Source organism: Sebastes umbrosus, chromosome 20, assembly GCF_015220745.1.
Source record: "Sebastes umbrosus isolate fSebUmb1 chromosome 20, fSebUmb1.pri, whole genome shotgun sequence".
Classification (NCBI taxonomy): Eukaryota; Metazoa; Chordata; class Actinopteri; order Perciformes; family Sebastidae; genus Sebastes; species Sebastes umbrosus.
In genome coordinates this window covers 3,797,476-3,817,200 of record NC_051288.1, presented here as the reverse complement: position 1 = coordinate 3,817,200, position 19,725 = coordinate 3,797,476, and the positions used below count along the sequence as shown (strand labels likewise).

The 19,725-nt window shown below is 42.1% G+C and overlaps 1 protein-coding gene across 1 annotated transcript in view; it reads left to right on the top strand.

Annotated features, from left to right (window-relative positions):
* spata20 (spermatogenesis associated 20) overlaps positions 1 to 19,437 on the top strand; it is a 65,257-nt gene extending 45,820 nt beyond the window's left edge. Inside the window, exon 16 of the mRNA XM_037754688.1 lies at positions 18,307 to 19,437. Coding sequence (XP_037610616.1) covers positions 18,307 to 18,492 — 186 coding nt within the window. The 3' untranslated portion in view covers positions 18,493 to 19,437. The remainder of the gene's footprint in view (positions 1 to 18,306) is intronic.
* The last annotated feature ends 288 nt before the right edge of the window (positions 19,438 to 19,725 follow it).

The window sequence follows — 19,725 nt, the reverse complement described above, 5'->3', positions numbered from 1 at the left end:
GATCCATTTTCTAAGTCTGATCTAAATGATTTTCTCTCCTGTGTTTCCTTTTTTCCTTTTCTGTAAACCAGGTGGAAAAAATAAATTCACGCTGATTTTTCTGAGTTACTTTTTTTCCTGTGTGAAAAAAAGTAATTAAAAAAATATTTTTTAGGCTGATTTTCTCACAAATGGGCAAACAAAGTAACTTAGAAAAATCAGCCTAACATTTCTTTTCACTTATTTTCACACAGGGGAAAAAAATGACATAGAAAAATCAGCCTAAAATTTTTTTTTTTCCCCCTTGTTTTCACACAGTATAAACAAAGTAACTTAGAAAGATTAATATTATGTTTTTTTCACCTGTTCTTGAGTCCTAATCACAGGAGAGAAAATAATTTAGACCAGAATGGATCACCTGAAAAAAAAAAACAATTCTCACTTGCTGTTCGGGGCTTCCGTAGGAGCAGGTTGGAAAGGGTCTCAACTTTTCAAGGCTGGCTTATTTTTTAGTTAAACTTGAATATACATGCTGTGTTTGACAGGTTATTGTTTATAATGTTGGTTTTAGTGCAATTCCAGGTGTTAAATGTGGCAGTTTTGACAAAAAAATTCAAACTAATAAGGCTTCAGCCTGATGGAGGGTGTTGGCCTGTGTCTGCTAATGATTGCAGTAATGGTAGAGCTGAGGACACAAGAGGAATGGAGTTTTAAAGCCCTCATACAAGTGAAGGAGGAGAAAGGATACGATGGTGACCGGAGAAAGACGCTCGGCTCTACCATTGGGACCAATAAGGTGCTAAATGAGAAAGAGATACAAGAGTCGATGCCACTGAATACTCCCAAGTAGAGAACAGCGTTTCTTTATTACTAAAATGGAGGCAAAGATTACATTTTTCTTTAGAATGTGTCATATGAAAATGGCTGGAAAAAGCAGACTTGTATTTCCTTAGACACTGAATGTAAAGAGGAAACGGTGCTCTGTTATTGTGTGCGCCTGTGTGAGCCCAAGCCAGACAGGTGTGTCAGAGTGACATGACGGATCCAGATTTTGTTCTAATGAGCCTTCATTGAGCCTCAGAGTGAGATGGAGGGGGAGATGGGAAAGGAGTAAATGAGACAGAGGAGGGAGTGTGTGTGTGTGTGTGTGTGTGTGTGTGTGTGTGTGTGTGTGTGTGTGTGCGTGCGTGTGTGTGTGTGTGTGGGGGGGTGTCCAGATGTTGTGGGAACACCTGGCCATTAGTGGCAGTAGCAACTATCTTGGCCGAGGCTGAGATGTGATGGTCCAGCACAAGACTTAACACACACATCCCCCTTTCTCTGGGACGAGATAAAACCTTCCCAGAGGAATAGCACGGCTGCCTGCCGCAGCTGTGAAACACAAACACACACTAGCAGTAGGGCTGCACCATATAAGGGAAATATGTGATATGCAATATCACTGTTGAATATCGCGATAACGATATTACTTTTGATAAATATGCAGATATTAAAGTGTACTCAGTTCTGCCTCTTTCAGTATACTGCTAAAAAACATCAAATTGCTTGTTGAATTGAAAAGTGAAAAGACATTATTTCCAACATTCTTTTATTGAACAAATTGAACATTGAACTGTTTTTAAAAAAAAGAATGATAATTACATTTCAGTTTTCGATTGATACTCTCATTCAACGAACTCAGAAAATCCCAGAGGGCAATATTGCAGTTTTTCACGATGTATTTATCGCGCAAGTTGACATCGCGATGACGATAAAAAAAGCTATTTATTGTGCACCCCTAACTCGCAGGCACACACACTCTCTGATACAGTATGTCCACACGCACATATCCAAATAGCAATAGATGCAACACATAAACCTACTCTGGTACATAATGTGCACACATGCATATGCAAATCACACCAAACACTTATACTAGGGCTGCCAAAGATAACGCGATAACGCGTTAACGCAAATTCGTTTTAACGCCACTAATTTCTTTTTTAACGCAATCGATCTTTCAAAGGTTGTAGCAGGCTCAGTTTTAAAACTAGAGATACTGGCGTCATATGAAACTAGAAAAATCTAAAGAATCCATCGCTACCAACCACGTCATAGTAGCTTGTCACAAATGAGGTTAAATAACGCTCCAAACTGTCATGGCCAATTTTCAAAGGGGTCCCTTGACCTCTGACCTCCAGATATGTGAATGTAAATGGGTTCTATGGGTACCCACGAGTCTCCCCTTTACAGACATGCCCACTTTATGATAATCACATGCAGTCTTGGGGCAAGTCATAGTCAAGTCAGCACACTGACACACTGACAGCTGTTGTTGCCTGTTGGGCTGCAGTTTGTTATGATTTGAGCATATTTTTTATGCTAAATGCAGTACTTGTGAGGGTTTCTGGACAATATTTGTCATTGTTTTGTTTTGCTAAGAGTATCAAATACTCGACAAATCTCCCTATAAGGTACATTTTGAACAGATAAAAACGTGCGATTAATTTGCGATTGATCAAGATTAACTAATGGTCAATCATGTGATTAATCACAATTAAATATTTTAATTGATTGACAGCCCTGATTTTTGTGTGATATGTGATCCAGTGATTCTCGCGTGATCTTGTGACATCATGAAAATCCAGCTGCCGTGTAAGTTAAAATCAGTCCCATTTTTAACGTAGAGGAAAGGCTTTTCGGATGAGGACCAACGGTTGTGTTTGAAAAAATATAAAGTTTTTTTTCTGACGCTGGCTGGGGTTGCTGGAGTAAATCCAACTAAAAGCAGGTCAGACAACGCTACCCTATACTCATTTTGTATGCTAAAAGACAAATTTAGTTGTCAGATATACTTAGCGATCAATTCCTGGTAGTAATCAAAAAAGGTACAAACAGATGCCCCGAGAGCAGCAGAGATAAAATACACAACTAGATAATGGGGAAGATTAATTGGAAGAAAAACAATTAGACTGGTGGAGACTGGGAAATCGGTATGAGAGAGATAACGGATGAAGTGTATGATGGAGTCAAAAGGGTGAATTGTGTAAGTACTAAGGGTGGGAAGAGACGGAGGGATGTTAAATGAGATAAACGGAGGAGGTAGCTGGAAGTGCGAGTGAGGGGATTGTGCTCCACGTTACATTAGGTAGCTATGAGCAGAGAACATGTCTAATTTAAATCCAATTACTCCTCGCCTGTTTTCCTGGTTCAAGGCTGCCGTGCTCTAATTGTGCTGAATGAGGTGCTCAGAGCCCAACGCATGCTAATCTAAACACACACACACACTCTTACACACACTGAGATCTTCACCTCATTTAATTTATTTACAATTTTAATTCACCACAAGACTCAATGCGTGTTCCTCAGCTCACCCCGGCACTCTGCGCTCCGGCTACTTCTTTTCGCTCGTTGGATTCAATCAATTTAGAGTTATACTGAAACATCGCTCTTGATTGTAATTGCTGCAATAAATTGCAGTTCATTTTTCTATTACGCAGAAATATAGCTCGATTAGAGTTGGGTCGAGGTTTGTTGATTGTAGAGGCTCTGAAACTGTGAGAGGAGGGGGAACATTACTAGAGATGCAGCCCTCCTCGTAATTATTGTTTAAGGGACTTTCTCTCCATTCCTCATGCCTCTTCTATGTCCCTGCTGCTGTTGCTCTCTGTCTCCCTCGTATGGAAGTGTGAAATGGTGTATGAAAGGTGTCAGATATAAAGGGGGACAAACTGGCACAATTTATCAGTTTTTCTCTGAACATTATAAGCGGTTAGAAATATTGCTGAACAACAATAAATTACTTCTTTCTTTTTTTTTAGAAGTAAATTTATATGGAAAACTCCCTTTACCAGTTTTTTTAATGAATGCTACATAATAATTATTTGGACTCACCGGATTTAGACTATGGGTATAAAGACCTTTATACACACCGGGGGCTTGACGATTAAACAACATGAAAATGAAAACTATTGATACCAGCTGCGAAGCGAATTTGCGACAGTTGCAACCCTTTCTCAATAAAAGGTTTGAATGGATTCGCACAGGCAGAGGCCCTATTGACCAAGGTAAATTGTTGTATAGCCCAAACTACTGTAAGCTATGTTATTAACTTCCTCTAAGCAGAATGCTCTGAGTACCTCTGGTAAACAGTTACGCAGTCTATATGTCTAGGGCTTTTATTGTAAAAGGTAAGAACGGAAGATCTGGTCTGCGCTGCCTTTGTCAAGGTGGAAAGGAGTAATAAAGTTTGTCAGCTTGGTTCGGACTACGCAGCCTCCATGTTGTCGTGTTGAATAAGTCCGTTCCACACAACATGATTGGTTGATGCCTTTTAAGCGGTGCAAAAGCCAAGAAAAATCTAACGCGTTATGAAAAATTCTGATTTCATGTTGCTTTTTGCTTTTTTGGTTGTAGGAGTTGCTATGTATTGGTGAGGCGTCTGTCTGTCTGTCTTGTTGGGTGCATTGAATGTGAGAAGTCTTTAAAGAGATCAGTGTATACCCTAGGATTTTTTTACAGCTGTGGTGCCGAAGTGCGTGAGTTTTATTTTGCGCCTCTGGAAGATATTTAGTGTGTCCGCTGACACAAGAAGGGCTTTAGACATATATTCATACACAGTTGTGTTTAGGTTAGGTTTAATAAAATGCTTTAAAATAACATATGATAAATCGTGGGTTTCCCTCTATCTCATAATAGTCTATCCTGTAATATTTATCTCCAATAGATTTGCACTGAGTTGATTCTCAAAAATATGGAACAAGGCGCGTCCCTTGTCAGTTCAATACGGAACACGTCTTTTAGTTTCCAAATTACGGGATGATTCATTATTTTACTGGACGGATGGCAACCCTACTGATCGGCCGGTCGCCCGTGATGGCCGATCAAGCAGAAAATCATCCGATTCCAGTCACCGGCTAATAAATCTGTGCATCTCTAGTTATTATTATTATTATTCTGAACATTCTATCCTGAAAATGGATTAAACCTAAACTTTAAAACCCTGCATTAAGAATAAGCAGCTGCATTTTGACTTGTGCAGCATGGTGGTAGGTCTTTGTAGATCTATTTCAATGAACAACCACAGAAATCATTCCAATTCTGAAAATAACATATTTCTCAAAACCCAGAAAGATTTCTGTCTGGTTTTCTCCTTTTCATTTTCTCTGTTGTTGCGCTTTTCATGGGAACACATTTACACCAAATGGAAACCATCCAGCATTAAGCATCGTGATTTACATTAATAGAGCACGGGTTTCTGTGTTCTCAAGGTTGTTCTGGTAATAAAGCAACAAAGCATCCTGGCACAAGCGTTGACAAGTGGTTCAAAGTACGAATTCCTGTCAGGGCAAGATTTACATGTGTGGTCTTTTATGAGTTGAGTAGTGTTTTACAAGGACTATAATTTCCATTGTGCATTCCCTTTGTTGTTGTTGAGCCTGAATGCCTCTTGTCATTGTATTCATCAGTCTCTACTGTGCTTTTGCCCCCCAAAACTATCCAAGTGTTCTTGTCTGGGTTGCACGTTTTAAAGTCAGACAGTCATCGAGAGCTGCTAGTGGGGATGTAACGGTGAGGACATTTTGCTACCGGTTAATAAACTTTGACAACAGCTGTGTTACAGATTACTCCGGATATTTTACAAGAAAAGACGGCGCTCAATATATGTAGAGTGCTTACTTTGATCTTTACTGTCTGGCCTCTTCGGTCCAGCCTTCGCTGCGAGGCTGCAGGTTTCCACCCAGCGACGCTGCGCCACGCACACCGGCTGTGACCGCTCCGTCCTCAGCACGGCGAATAGCCTCATTAACGTTACAGTTCCCTTATAGCATTGGGTTTAAATTCAATATATTGCCAAATAGGCGCTTTTGCTTTATCTCTTTGACACCAAATCCAGTAACACTTAATTTTACAGCTCCGCAAGTTTCATGGTAATTATGTGATAATTAGAAAATAACCTATTTGAAATCTCTTTTGGAATTACTGCCAAATTACCCCAATATCTACCTCAAAATGTATAGAAAATTACTTTATCATAAACATTATTTAATAATTATATGCTAAAATATCATTAAAATCGTTAAAATAGGGCCCTTAGGCTTGGGAAGTGGCTGTGTGAAACCAAAACAAATAGAAGACACTTCTGATCAGGCACAGATCTCACCATTATGTGACTTATTGTCTACACTAATGTAACCTGGTAGCTAATGTCATGATTCAGGGAGTTTTTTAAAGAAATTTCAAATAACTTATTTGCTAATTATTATCTATTTACCAGCAGACATGGAAATAAAGCATATCAATTAACTTTGTATTCTTTTCCTGGAAGTGTATTAAATAAATTACCAGCTATTGGCGAAATAGCGGAATATAATTATTAAATAATGTTTATAATAAAGTCATTTTTGATCAATTTTGAGGTAAATATTGGGATAATATGGCAGTAATTCCAAAGAAATTTCCTATAGGTTACTTGCTAATTACCACCTAATTAACATGACATCTGCAGACCTGTGAAAGTAAGTGTTACCCAAATCCTACGCCATCGTCTTGTCTGTCAACTCTCTCCGACTAGGTATTGATCACACGCCGCTGATACGCCAAAATGAACTAAATGGGTTTTATTTCTACATTAAAAAATAGAAAAACAACGGTGGGGGCGGTGGGCAAATAATGTTATCAGTGTATGCCCGAACACTGTATAACACCGACTTCCGCAGCAAACCTAAAAGCCAGATGTGCCGGCTCTCTCTGGAGTGCACTTAAGGAAATTGAGTGGATGTGATAGGGAAAGGTGTCTGTGGCAAGTGTTAAGGAGGACCACAAAATGCCAGGATGAGAGAGAGATGTTTAGGGGCAGGAAGAGCAGAAGGTATTACGGGGGATTTTGTAGGATTTAAGAAACAAGATGGAAAGATCCCTGGAGGGAGATAACTATAGGTAGATGGGCTTCCAATTTATTCCTGCTTCCCTGCCCTTCCACGTCGGTACTGGTCACATCCCCCTAGAGAGGAGGAAGAGAGCGGGACAGAGTGGAATGGAGGAGAAGGAAGGCAGGAGTGTGGCATTTTGAAAGTATCTGTGGAGGGAAATGTCTGCGAATCCCTAACAAGACCTCAGAGACCCGGGGAAAGAGTTAGCAGGGTGACGAGGAGGGCAAGCAGAGGGAGGGAAGGAAGGAGACTCGAAGGAGCCTAGCCAGAGGCTAACTAGCACTGGTAACAACACAGTGCAGAGGAGGATTACAGCTAGGCAGTCTCACAGTCCTCCCTCCCTGACCTTTGACCTCCCTCACTTCAAGCTGCTGTCTTGTTACACCTCTACTCCATCACAATCCCCCTCTGTTCTCTCATCAAAGGCTGCATGTGTGTGTGTGTGTGTTTGTCCGTAATATAGTGTTGTGTTGTGGGAATTGATTCGGCTGTTCTCTGTAAATGACCTGCTAAGCCCAATAACCAGTCAGAGAGCAGAACCCGGGGCTGATTGACAGCTGTGGGAAAGGTCCCAGATGGTTCCCGGAGCAGGGAAAGTGCTTCCCAAGCAGATTGTAATGCATTCACATCCACTTTCTCCTGCTTGTTCTTTCTTATTTTGCTCATCATCACGCTTTCACATCACACCCAAACATGTGTCTCACTCCATTCTTCCTAGACTTGTTAATCTGACATTTTACATATCCCTTCCTAATCTAGTAATTCCGCCATGTGCCAGTCCGTCTATAAAGCTATGGGGGAGGCGTGTGTTCACTCAGGATCCAGCAGAGAGCGGACAGCTTTAGTGGTGTTGCTGGAGATATAATCCCCTCTCCCCGTGGTTGTATCTCGTCTGCAGTCGTGCTTGACGCTCCACGCTTATCCACATCTCGGCTTGGTAAATAAAAACCCATGCTGAACAGATAAGACATCCGTGCACACGCATTTACACACAAACACACGCACGGTTGCAGATGCCCGACGTGTTTCCCTCACTCTGTCGCTCTCTGTGAATGTTTTCCTCTGATATAATCAGGGATGTAGCAGCGTTTAAGTGGAGTTTAACCATTGTTTTATTTGTGAGGGAGGGTTTTCCCTGGGCTGCAGACAGTATGGGGGGCCACTTTTATTTTGGTAGGTGTTGAGTTAATGAAATAACTCTATTTTAATGTACTTACAATACTATATCGGCTGTGGTAATGTAGGCTATTGAAAATAATGGAAATGTTCCGTTGTTTTCAGTAGCATAATTCGCAAATTAAATAAAATGTAAAGATGTAAAATATTCTACTAACATTAATACTGTTAATGGGCAAGGACATAGAAATAGTTAAGAAAGTTATTGCTATTTTCCAACATATTAGTGTTTACATAACAAGGCTCCAGACTAACTTTTTACATCGGTTGCACTGGTGTGCCTAACTTTTTCATTTAGGGGCACCAGCACATCATTTAGATGCACCCAAAATTTTTCACCGCGCCTTTTGGTGCCGCAATAGTACATTTTAAGTGTTTTGTCATTTCTCTAGGGATGTCATGATACCAGAAATTTAGTAGTCAATACCAATGACGTTCCATGATTCTCTACCAATTCGATACCACGGTAAAAAAAGCAAGAGTAAAACAATAAATCCATGTACTTCAACATCCACTCCTTTATTACCGTTTGCATACTGTTTTTTTTTAGGAAGTTAAACAGGTCATAATTCCCTCTCTATTATCTATTTTATCTTGCTGTGAAAACATCTCCTTCAAACAACTGGGTTTATTCAAGTTTCTCAACAAAAACTACATTTTACAAGATTACATTTGAACACCTCATGATAACGTTAGACTTTACCTTCGCCCAATACTCATCTTTACTGAATAGAACCTGAACGCATCATAACTTTAATTCAATGGCACCTCCTGATGAGCTCTCGTCCTGCTGATTTCAACATGGATTTGTTGTTCACAATGAAGCATTATCAGGGAAAAAAATAGGGATGCATCGATAGTGAGTCTACCTACGGTACCGTTTAGGTATCCGCACCTGCACTTATTATGTTGGCATCAGAGTAGCGTAATGTAATGTGTGCGTAGTGAGTGAGTGGACAAGTGACAGAGAGAGAGATATGTGCTATGAGCAGATCAGCTGTTTGGCGATCATCGGAGCAGAGAAGAAATGACCCCTTTACCACTTCCAGCGTCCCCGCTCAGACCACACCCATCTCCGAACTCAACCTTTTGATCGCAACTACCTGTAAAGTTTCATGACTGCACCTTGCACAGTTGCGACAGTATCACGGTGACAACAATCTGTCCACAGACAGACAGACAAACGGAAATATAATCACCTGGCGAAGTACTCACAACCACCTCTGTGCTAGTTCCTGATACAGTAGGTTTCTCCTGGACCACATTTCGCCATGTTGACTCACAATGTGAAAACAATACCAGCGTCACTAGTAATTATAAAGTACTATTTACATAGTAAAAACATAAGACTGGTCTCAAAGCTTCATGTAAACTTTTAGAAAGAACAGTTTAAACACTATTATAACTAAACAATTGGTGTGACCATAAATAGTGGAAACATTCCAAGCTAATCCAGATCCTCTCCATCCTCCTCACTTGGAATCTCATGAGCTAGTGGGAAGCAAAATTATCATCCAATCCAGAGCTTTCCACAAGCGCCGGCTGTCGGCCAAACAGCCAAGTACTCATTTAAGTCCAGCCGGCCACTTTATTATATTAATTTCTGATTCTAGTAAAATACTTGATTAACAACTTGTGATTCACTATGCGTGTACTTTTTTACGACCACCAGCCTCCACTTTAAAACAATGCGAGCCAACGATCTAGGGTCAGGGATACCAAATTTGCACTTTTACGGCCAAAATTTGCCCCTGGAATCCCCCCCCCCCCCCCTCTAGCTGGCTACATTTTCGCACTGGCTGGGTGCTACTCATTCTTGTGGAAAGCCCTGCTAATCAGTGTCTCCTGGTGAAACTAAATTGAACATGGCATGAAATAATGTTGATTTAAATTAATTCATTCATTCATTTTGGAATTACTTCGGTAAGCTGGTCTGTGATACTAAAGTTCTTTTTTTTCCCCTGGCACTACACTTTGTTTCTCTACATCTTATCAAATGGTCTTCTCACCCTCCTCAGTTATTTTTTCCTAACTGTAAATGAAGAACCGTCTATTTACTGGATCATTGTCCTGTCATTAAAAGACAACATATGTCAGTGTGCCTACACTTTACTGTAGCATGAAATGAGATGTGCACAGATGACCTCCTCCACAGTGTGATGTAACAGCCCTCATGTTCCAGCCGGCGATACTTTCACACATGACGTACAGCTCAATTTCTCTACACCTGTCTAAGTTTCCAGTTTCCTGTGATGAGTTGGAAACAAAGTAAATCTTATTTCCGATTCTGACCTGCTGTGTGACTGAGAGTTAATGAAACACCTCTCATGGAGTCCAGCAGTCTTTAATCTCACACATACAGACGGTCGCTAGTTGTTATCAGGGGGTCATTGTTAGTCATCGGCCTTTCAGCAGCGTGACCCTGACCGTGATACGAGAGCCGAGGTCTGTGTCAAGAAGTTAATCAACTAGAATATCTTCAATTCTTTTATTTCAAATGAGAGAATCTAACCCATTTTTAGTAGGGCGACAACGTGTTAATGCAAATTTGTTTTAACGCCACTCATTTCTTTAACGTATATAGATCTTTAGGTTGTAGCGGGCTCAGTTTTAAAGTTAGAGTGAAGATACTGGCACCATATGAAACTACAAAACCTAATGAATCCTAGCATGTCATACTAGCTTGTTGCTAAAGAGGCTAAATAATGCTCCAGACTTGCGCTAAAATTTTGGTGTGGAAAAACTGGCATGGCCATTTTCAAAGGGGTCTGTTGACCTCTGACCTCAAGATATGTGAATGACAATGTTTCTATGGGTACCCATGGGTCTCCCCTTTACAGACATGCCCACTTTATGATAATCACATGCAGTTTGTGGGCAAGTCATAGTCAAGTCAGCACACTGACACACTGACAGCTGTTGTTGCCTGTTGGGCTGCAGTTTGTCATGTTATGATTTGAGCATATTGTTTTATGCTGAATGCAGTACCTGTGAGGGTTTCTGGACAATATTTGTCATTGTTTTGTGTTGTTAATTGATTTCCAATAATACATACATCTGCATAAATCAGCATATTTGTCCATTCCCATGTTGATAAGAGTATTTAATACTTGAAAAATCTCCCTTTAATACATTTTGAACAGATAAAAAATGTGTGATTAATTTGCAATTAATCATGGACAATTGTTCGATAAATCGCGATTAAATCTTTTAATCGATTGACAGTCCTACTTTCATTTATTTGTTTTCTTTGACTTTTCAAATTTCCTGCCTATTTTTTGTCTGAACCGCAGAGGGCCAGCTCTACAAATGCAAAGGTCTGTCACTGAGTGACTGACTGAATGATGAAGTTACACGATTGGTTGGCCGAGTGTTGGCGTTTCCTCATTGGCCATTGCTCTTTCAAAATGAAAAGGCGGGAACAGCCTTTTGTTTACATCTTCAGGGGGGGCGTATCAGCGGTTCAACTCACCTGTGCGAGTGGTCGCCTCGCTTCCCAGCATTGAACGCTTGATGGGCTGCTACTAGAAACCATGCACTAGAAACCTGATTGGACGAATGCTTTCCCTCGTGGAAAAGAGTATCAATATACGTTCTCTTTGCTCGTGGGCTGCTGCTCCCAGCTTCCTAACCGGAACCAACATGGCGGCTCGTTTGGAAACTTTCTTCTCTTATATCACGAAAATAGTTCACCGAAATATGTTTCTGAAAACATTTTATGCGAGAAATAAACAATGCAGTCGCTGAATCTGTCCTTACTTTGGATCAACAACGGTTAGTTTAAAAGTTTCTAGGGAGTTTCCAGAGGCGGCTAGTCGCGCCGGACGCCCATGATTTGCATAAAGTAGCCTAGACCTCAACTTTATGCAATTGAGGAGCAGCCAACGTGAGGCCCCATCTTTCGAATCGTGCCACCATGCTTACCAGAATGCATTGCACAGCTGCTTACATAGACAATGAATGGGAAGCGTGGAAAGGACGGAGGCTGTGGACACGAACCATTACTGGATCTAACATTATAGATTATTAAACCACTGACTATTAGTGTAACAATTTAGCCCCAAATTCACAGACTGACCGTACACGGTCCAGCCATATACTCGGTTTTGACCGAGTCTTGTTCTCCAGTGCTCTCCCCTCACCCTTTTACCCTTCCTCTCTCTCCTGATTAATATTCAGTTAAGTAAATGAAGCTGAAGTGGTGAAGTATGTGACAGCGAATGACTGACAATGTGTGTGTGGCGTGCATGTGGCCCTGCTGCACCGCCTCCTCTCTCCTTCCATCGCCCCCAAGTGTGTGTCAGGGTGTGAATGTGTGTGTCCGTCTCTGTCCTGGGGCGGCGGTCCAGATGCCAGAGTTGTTATGATGACTGAGCAGGTCCCTTTGTGTTTGTGTGTGTGTGTGAGACAGAACCGAGTGAGAGGGAGGAAGTAAATCTCCTCACGCTTGGCTGCACGCGGCGCTGCTATTCACAGCCACCGTCATCACTCTTCCTAAGGTATGACAGCCACGGCTCTTAAAAGTGTGTGTGTTTGTTTATTTGGCTCGCTGATAGCGGTCGGCCTACAAGTCGTGGAACCCGAGGGGGAGAGAAAACATTAAAATCCTGAAGATGTGTGTTTGTGTGTCTTTGCGTTACTTTCAGCACAGGTACACTGTGTTCTTTGAATGCGTCTGAGCTCGACTGCTTTGGCAGAACGAGAGAGGAAGAGTGGGAGGGAGCTGTCAGCGTAGGGACATTTAACGGGGCGCGAGTGTGTGTGTGTGTGTTGTGTGTTTGTTTCAGGGTTGCCCAGTGTATGAAGGGATTAATCCTGTGGGAGTTTGCCTGCGCTCTCATGTGTAGCCAACTGCAATGTCTGCTACAGCTTCACACACACACATCGCAGCGAATACAAGACCACACACTTTGCATTCACACCATCACATTCACAAGTATATACATTCACACATAATCAGTCTCCCTTTCGCTCTCTTTCTCCATCACTCTCACACACACACACACACACACACACACACACACACACACGCCCTGTCCGGTCCCCGGGGGGCATGTGAAGATAGTGTTGTTGTGACATGGACAGACTACAGCGTGACCTTTTGGTTGAGGGTGCGCGGCTGGATGTGGTCTGGGACCAGAGAGGGACCACATGAAGCTGACAAGCTGATAGAAGAGTCAGAGGATGGAGAGGAAAAGGTTCCATTTGGCAGGGAAATCCTCCTCCTGTCTCCATAGCAACGGTCACACCGCTATGACCACATTCCATCACACTCCTCTCCAGTCTTCCCCCGTGTGTATGTTTGTGTTAAAAGCCTTTAGCTTCCTGTGTTTCTGGTTATTTGTGCTCTGAGCCGTGTCCAAAGGTATAAGATAAGAAGAGGCAGCATCCCTTCATCGTCCCCTAAAGAGGAATTTTATTTACCAGGCATCATATTTAGTAATGGGAACTAAAATACCTCAGCACTGCGGAGATGGGAAGCGTAACCCACATTGATAGTTTGTGCAGGTGGCTACCAGCACAATTGAGCATCTAAATGGCGGAGTGAAGCACTTGGGGCGCATTGAGGCGGCCGTTGAATGAGAGCATTAGGTCTCATTGGGGCAGGATGGAGAGGATGCGGACAGTTCTGCATGATGGCCTGGGTGAATGCTGGCTGGCTGGCAGTCCCTATAGGGCCAGGAGAAGGAGGGTCTGCTCTAATGGACAATATTGTCTAATGCCATGTTCACGCGACAAAAGCAACAAAACGGGTCAGCGTGGCCAACTACTGAGTCGCCGTTGAAGTGTTGCTCGTTGATGTAGTTATGTTGTTAAATAGCGCTAACAACTAGCTAACGGCATTTTTGTAGACAGAACGGAACAGGGTGGAACAAAAACATATGATTGGTTGACGCTTCACCACATTATTGGAGCGCTGAAAAAAGTTGAGACCAGTTCAACTTTATCTGTTGCGCGTCAAACAGCAACAAGTGTCAGGCGTCCATTGAAAATGAATTGCCTGTTGCTGTGCCACTATCACTGTGAACACTAGCACTAGCTAGAGTCAGGATGAAGGCAGGAGCATGCAGAATTAGGGTTACCTGATGCCCCGGTCTCTTTCAGCCACCTGTACATAGCTTGGTATGAATTGGTTGGGTGCCGTCATACAGGATGGAGTGGGCTACAGATCACGGGGACCAACCTGGAAACCAGAAAGTCACATGGTCAGCTAACATTACCGTGTTTTAGGGCCTCACGTGTAACAGCTGTGACTGGAGGCATTATGTTTTCGGGTTGTCCATCCATCCAACCATTCTCGTAAACGCTGCATCTCAGGAGTGCCTTGAGGGAATTTCTTCAAAATTGCGTCCACTTGGACTCAAGGATGAACTGATTGGATTTTGGTGGTCAAAGGTCAATGTCACTGTGACCTCACAAAACATGATCTTAGCCATAACTCATGATTTAATATGCTGATTATGCAGGGCTGCACAATTAATCGAGTATTAATCACGATTTTGGTTTCCCACAATAAATTGAACTTGATCGACTGCGATATTGACTAAAAATGGCATAAAAATGCGTGCTCTGCTCATAGAAAACTCCACTGCATATCAAATCAAGCGCTTCCTAAACTACGTGATCTCACAGAAATACGTGAAATGACCACGACCTCTTGAGAGCGCATTAATGGTGTGGGTTTGTGTGTGTTTGCACTATTGCACGCAATATTTCTGTAAGTTATTAATAACTTGCTCGGAACGCTGCTTTGTCACTTTTTGCCCCATCGCCCGACCCGCAATATTTTCTAGGCCGGTACCGCCATGAACGGACGAGCGCTTTGACCTCTCGTGAGTTAAAGTAGCACAATTCCTCTGTCACACAATCAGAGGCTTCCACACATGCTTTTAGTCAATGTGTCGTGATGAGTCCGCACATGCCTCTCTCCATACTCAGGGTCTTGCGGGCCCTCTCCCCAAACAACACTGTTTTGAGGCTGCTGTGTCTGCGCTAAGCGTCTCCTCCCCTCTATCCTGTGTGTGCGCGAGTGTAGACGTACCTAAAAGTCACTTTTGTGGGCCCTCTCGCCCTTTCGGTCCGAGCGTCGCGTGGGTTGCGCTCCAACATAAGCAATGGCGTCGAGGGCTCTGGCTTTGCTCGGCTCCATGACGTGGCTCGGGAGAGAACTTGGCCAGACATTTCTCCGTTCTCGGATTCTGTTCTTCTACAGTATTGTTGTTCTTTATTGTTATATGTTATTGAATGAGAATCATTTTCCAAAAGGTTTGGTGTGTTTTATGCATGTTTGGGAGCTGAGGGGTTGAAACAAATACAAAAAATGAATATCCAAATATCCAAATACCCAACTACCCAACGAACGGATAACCGAATAGTCGTACATTTGGGTCCAGCCCTAGTTGGTACAAAAACATATTGAGGTTGATACCAAGCCCTAATTTGGGAATTATCCTTTGTTAGAATGTCATTTTACAAACAGAAATTACACCAGTTTCTGTTGAATTCTCTCGTTTGTCTTTTGTTGTTTGTGGAAAGAAACACTGATGGACCTGCCGTCAACTATCAGTGATACAGGCAAGCATGGCCATCGCAATGCCAATATATATATATATATATATATATATATATATATATATATAGCTTTTAAAGTGTTTATACCACAGGGTGTATAGAAATGATGGACATGTCCCGCATTGTGTCCGGCTCCGATGATCAATCAAACCCACTGCCATCAATATTTGTGTACCCTTTAATGCATTCTGCCATGTGACACGTATGTCCGTCTTCTCTGGCAGAGCTTCACCTGAGATGAGATGTATCACCGGACCTCTCTCCTCATTCTGTCTTTCTGTCTCCTCCTCCTAGCCCTCCTTTTATCACTTCTGTCTGCGTTCGTTGTTTGTGTTGTCATTTCGCGCTCCGTTGTGAACCAGGGGTGTTGCCGGGCCAGGATGAAATGACACGGGTTTGACAGGAAGCCGCCTTAGGGACGGACGGGGCTTTAACTTCGCTCTGCTGCCTTTCCAAGAGCACCAACACACACACACACACACACACACACATAAGCAGATACCAAGACGTGAAATACCAACACTGGTGTAGTAGTGGAGTTGAGGTCTATTTGGGAACCAGTTCTGCTGCAGGCTGGACACGTGAACCACAGATCCATCCACACACTCTATTGTCTTTCTTCAATTGTGGGCATGTGACCACGGCAGCTACTGACCCAAGAGTGAATGTTATTTATAGGAGGGTTATTTTGATTTTTCTGAATGCTTAGTTTGTGTATATGTATAAGATGGTTGTTTTAATGAAAAATAGAAAATGATCACTGTCACAACTGGGATCTGTCCCTTGCTGAGAAAAATGGACGCTCCACAATACGTTCCTAGTGGTAATATGATAATGCAACGTATCCTCATACAACAGTACATATGATATCTTACGAAAAGTCATTCCTAATTTTTCATGCGTTTTCCTACAAATGTCCAGCGACACGTGTCAATATCCTCTCATTACATGTGCAGTCTTTACAAAATAAACTTTCGTCATCAAAAGAAGCAACATGGTTAGGTTTAGGCAACAAAACTACTTAGTTAGGTTGAGGAAAAAATTGTTGTTTGGGTTAAAATACCTGCGTTCGAAATACTTGGTTAGGTTTAGGCAACAAAACTACTTAGTTAGGTCGAGGAAAATGTTGTTTGGGTTAAAAAAGCTACGCTTGAAATACTTGGTTAGGTTTAGGCAACAAAACAACTTAGTTATGTTTGGGAACAGGAACTGCAGCTAACTTTCTTAATAAAACCCCAGCAGCCATGTTAATCTGATCCAGAGTCCATATATTGTATGGCATACTGCAGTAGCATCACTGTACAGTATAAACTCTTGTATCAGCAGCTAAAGCATTTTAGCAAACAAGCTAACACTAACAATGCTAGCTTTTTTTAACGCTAATCAGGAGTTCACAGATACCATGCTTCTTTCTTCATAACTTAAGGTTTATGTCTCTTGTTTCCATCAAGGACAACTGTCTCAGACTTTATTGTGATATCATGTCTCTTTCTCATAGGTCAAATAAACAAATCTAAAAACTTTTAATTTCTGTAAGCTAGCTAACTTTGTTACTAATGAAAACAAGCTAGTTAATGATGAATACAAAAATGAAATTGATTAGTTAAATTGGAAACAGACAACTTTTTCTTTTGTTGGGTAGTTTCCACAGTTTTTTCCAGACTTTATTAACAACACAATAATATTACAAAGTACTCCAGTTGTTCAACTGTCCACCATTTCCATTACCTGGGGATAGCTACAAGTAGCTAACCAGGGAAAACAAAAGCACTATCATCTTTTGTTGCGCAATGGTTGACACGCTTCCTTTGTGCCGTAAATGGATTCTTCATTTTCCCAGGAGATCGTACCCGGTGGCAGACACAATTGCATAGTGAAAGCATGGCTTATAGGGAACCAATCTAAACGCAGATGGTGTCATTATTCTACTGCCATTACATTGTGCAATCAACATTTACTTCGTAATGCAAAAAAACGTGTCTATTACCAGTTTAAAGAGGACCTATTATGCTTATTTTTTAGATGCATACTTATATGTATTTGGGGTTTCTACTAGAACATTTTTACGTGCTTTAATCTTAAAAAAATCGCTTTATTTTTCTCATACCGGCTGTGCTGCATCACCTCTTATCACTCTGAAATGCTCTGTTTGGGCTGCTGCCCCCCCCCCTCCAATCTGCTCTGATTGGTCAACTGGCCCACTCTGTTGCAATTGGTCAACCGAACCAAACTCTTCGGACTCCGCTCTAGCTAGCTTTGTCTGAGGGCGTGCCAAACTAGCTGCTAGGCAGGTATTATGCATATGTGTTACTTGGTGACATCACCCCGTTATGAAAGATAAGGCGGGACTTCAAGCGAGCAGCGTTTCTGTGGAGGAGAGGAACTCCTTTTGGCGTGGACTTTGGGCTTTGTAACTTTGCAGACCTTTTACATGAACAAATATAGGTCCTCTTTAAGGAAAAGTATAATTCCCTCTATTTTACTTGACTTGCACTATTATTTACTTATGTAATCAGTTAGATTTTTTGTCCCACTTTGAGAACTCTTAAATGCCTTTTAGCAGTTCTGGGGCTCCACAGTGTAATGGTAAAAAATGCAAAATAGGACATTTTTCACATATTAAACTGACCCTGTTTTTTCTTTCATTTCTTCCTCCTCTCTCTGGCAGGTTTTGATGCTCATTGACGGAGACGCAGGCGATTTCCTGCGCCAGCGTCTGCCCGCACTGTCCTCCATGTCCCAGAAGGGCGGTGTAGCCACTGCCCACGTCTGCCAGGACTTCACTTGTTCTCTTCCTGTCACTGACCCCGAGGAACTACGCAGGCTGCTGCTGGACGGCACCACGGAGAAATAGGCACAATGAAGTAGTGACTGACCTGAGATTTAGCCTAGCTTACTTCTGCTGCGAGTCTGACTTTGCCATAAAAGATTGCCAGCATTTAAAAATGTGATACGCTACATTGTTAGGGATAGGTACAGTACCATGAGGTGACTTCCGTCCTTCATTCCAAACCTGTGACTCCAACCTATTCTATATTAGCAAGACCAGCTATTTATTTACTCAAATATCAACTTGTTTTTTTCCATATAAAGGAATTACGCACAGCAGCAATGGCAGCCTACTGAAAGTAGCACTTATACAAAATGTCCTGGCTTGACTGTTAGCCCAGAAGTAACCCACAAGACTCGTAACAGGCTATAACCTAAGACCACTCGGATGAATTGGACTGGCAATATTTCGCAGATGAACCTGAATCTGCCCCCCGTCGTCCTCTCCTGGCCTCGTGTTCCAGCTCCCACGTTCACATCACATGGATCTGACAGTGGAGGCCTGCATGCCTGAGTGTGTATGTGTGTGAAAAAAAAAAAAAAAAAAAGGTTGGTTCGCAGGTTTGTATGTATCCACATGCACACGTTTCAAAAGTTTATTGTGTGTGCATTTCATTTGTAGTAACGTCACAGCGCGAAGGAGCCGCTCTCCTACGATCCTCCGTTTACCATCTGCTCTCACCTCCCCCACCCCCCCACCCGTTATCTTTGATTCAACGTGAGAGGATTCTTCTCCGCTGCTGCAAAGAGCTTTTATCTCGAGGTCTAGCACAATACACCCCATGTATACGCACAACCCTGAATAATAAAGATATTTCACTTCAAAGCAGTGTCCATTTCATTTTTGGAATGGATGCTTCTTTTTGTAGTTTTTAATTCACTGGGTGCACAACTGTTACGAGGCTTTATAAGTGGGATCACTCAAACACGATTAAGAAGACTTTCACAATAAATGACATGTTGGATTTGATTTTGTGCCATTTTTATTCTCAGTCCAAGATGGGAAAACTCCTGAATGTGTCCTAGCAGTCTCTTCTTTTGTGCTATAAATATTCATCACACCGAGAGAGAGAGAGAGAGAGAGAGAGAGAGAGAAACCCACTGTGTGTTATTCTTTTTCCCGTCTTTTCCCGCAGCAGGCTGGATGAAGGTAAACTCTGTGTGACCGTGTGTTGTATCGAGAAGGTGTGTAGATGTGTGTATGAGAATAGAGAGAGAGAGAGAGAGAGAGAGAGAGGGAGACAGATGGACTGCTGAT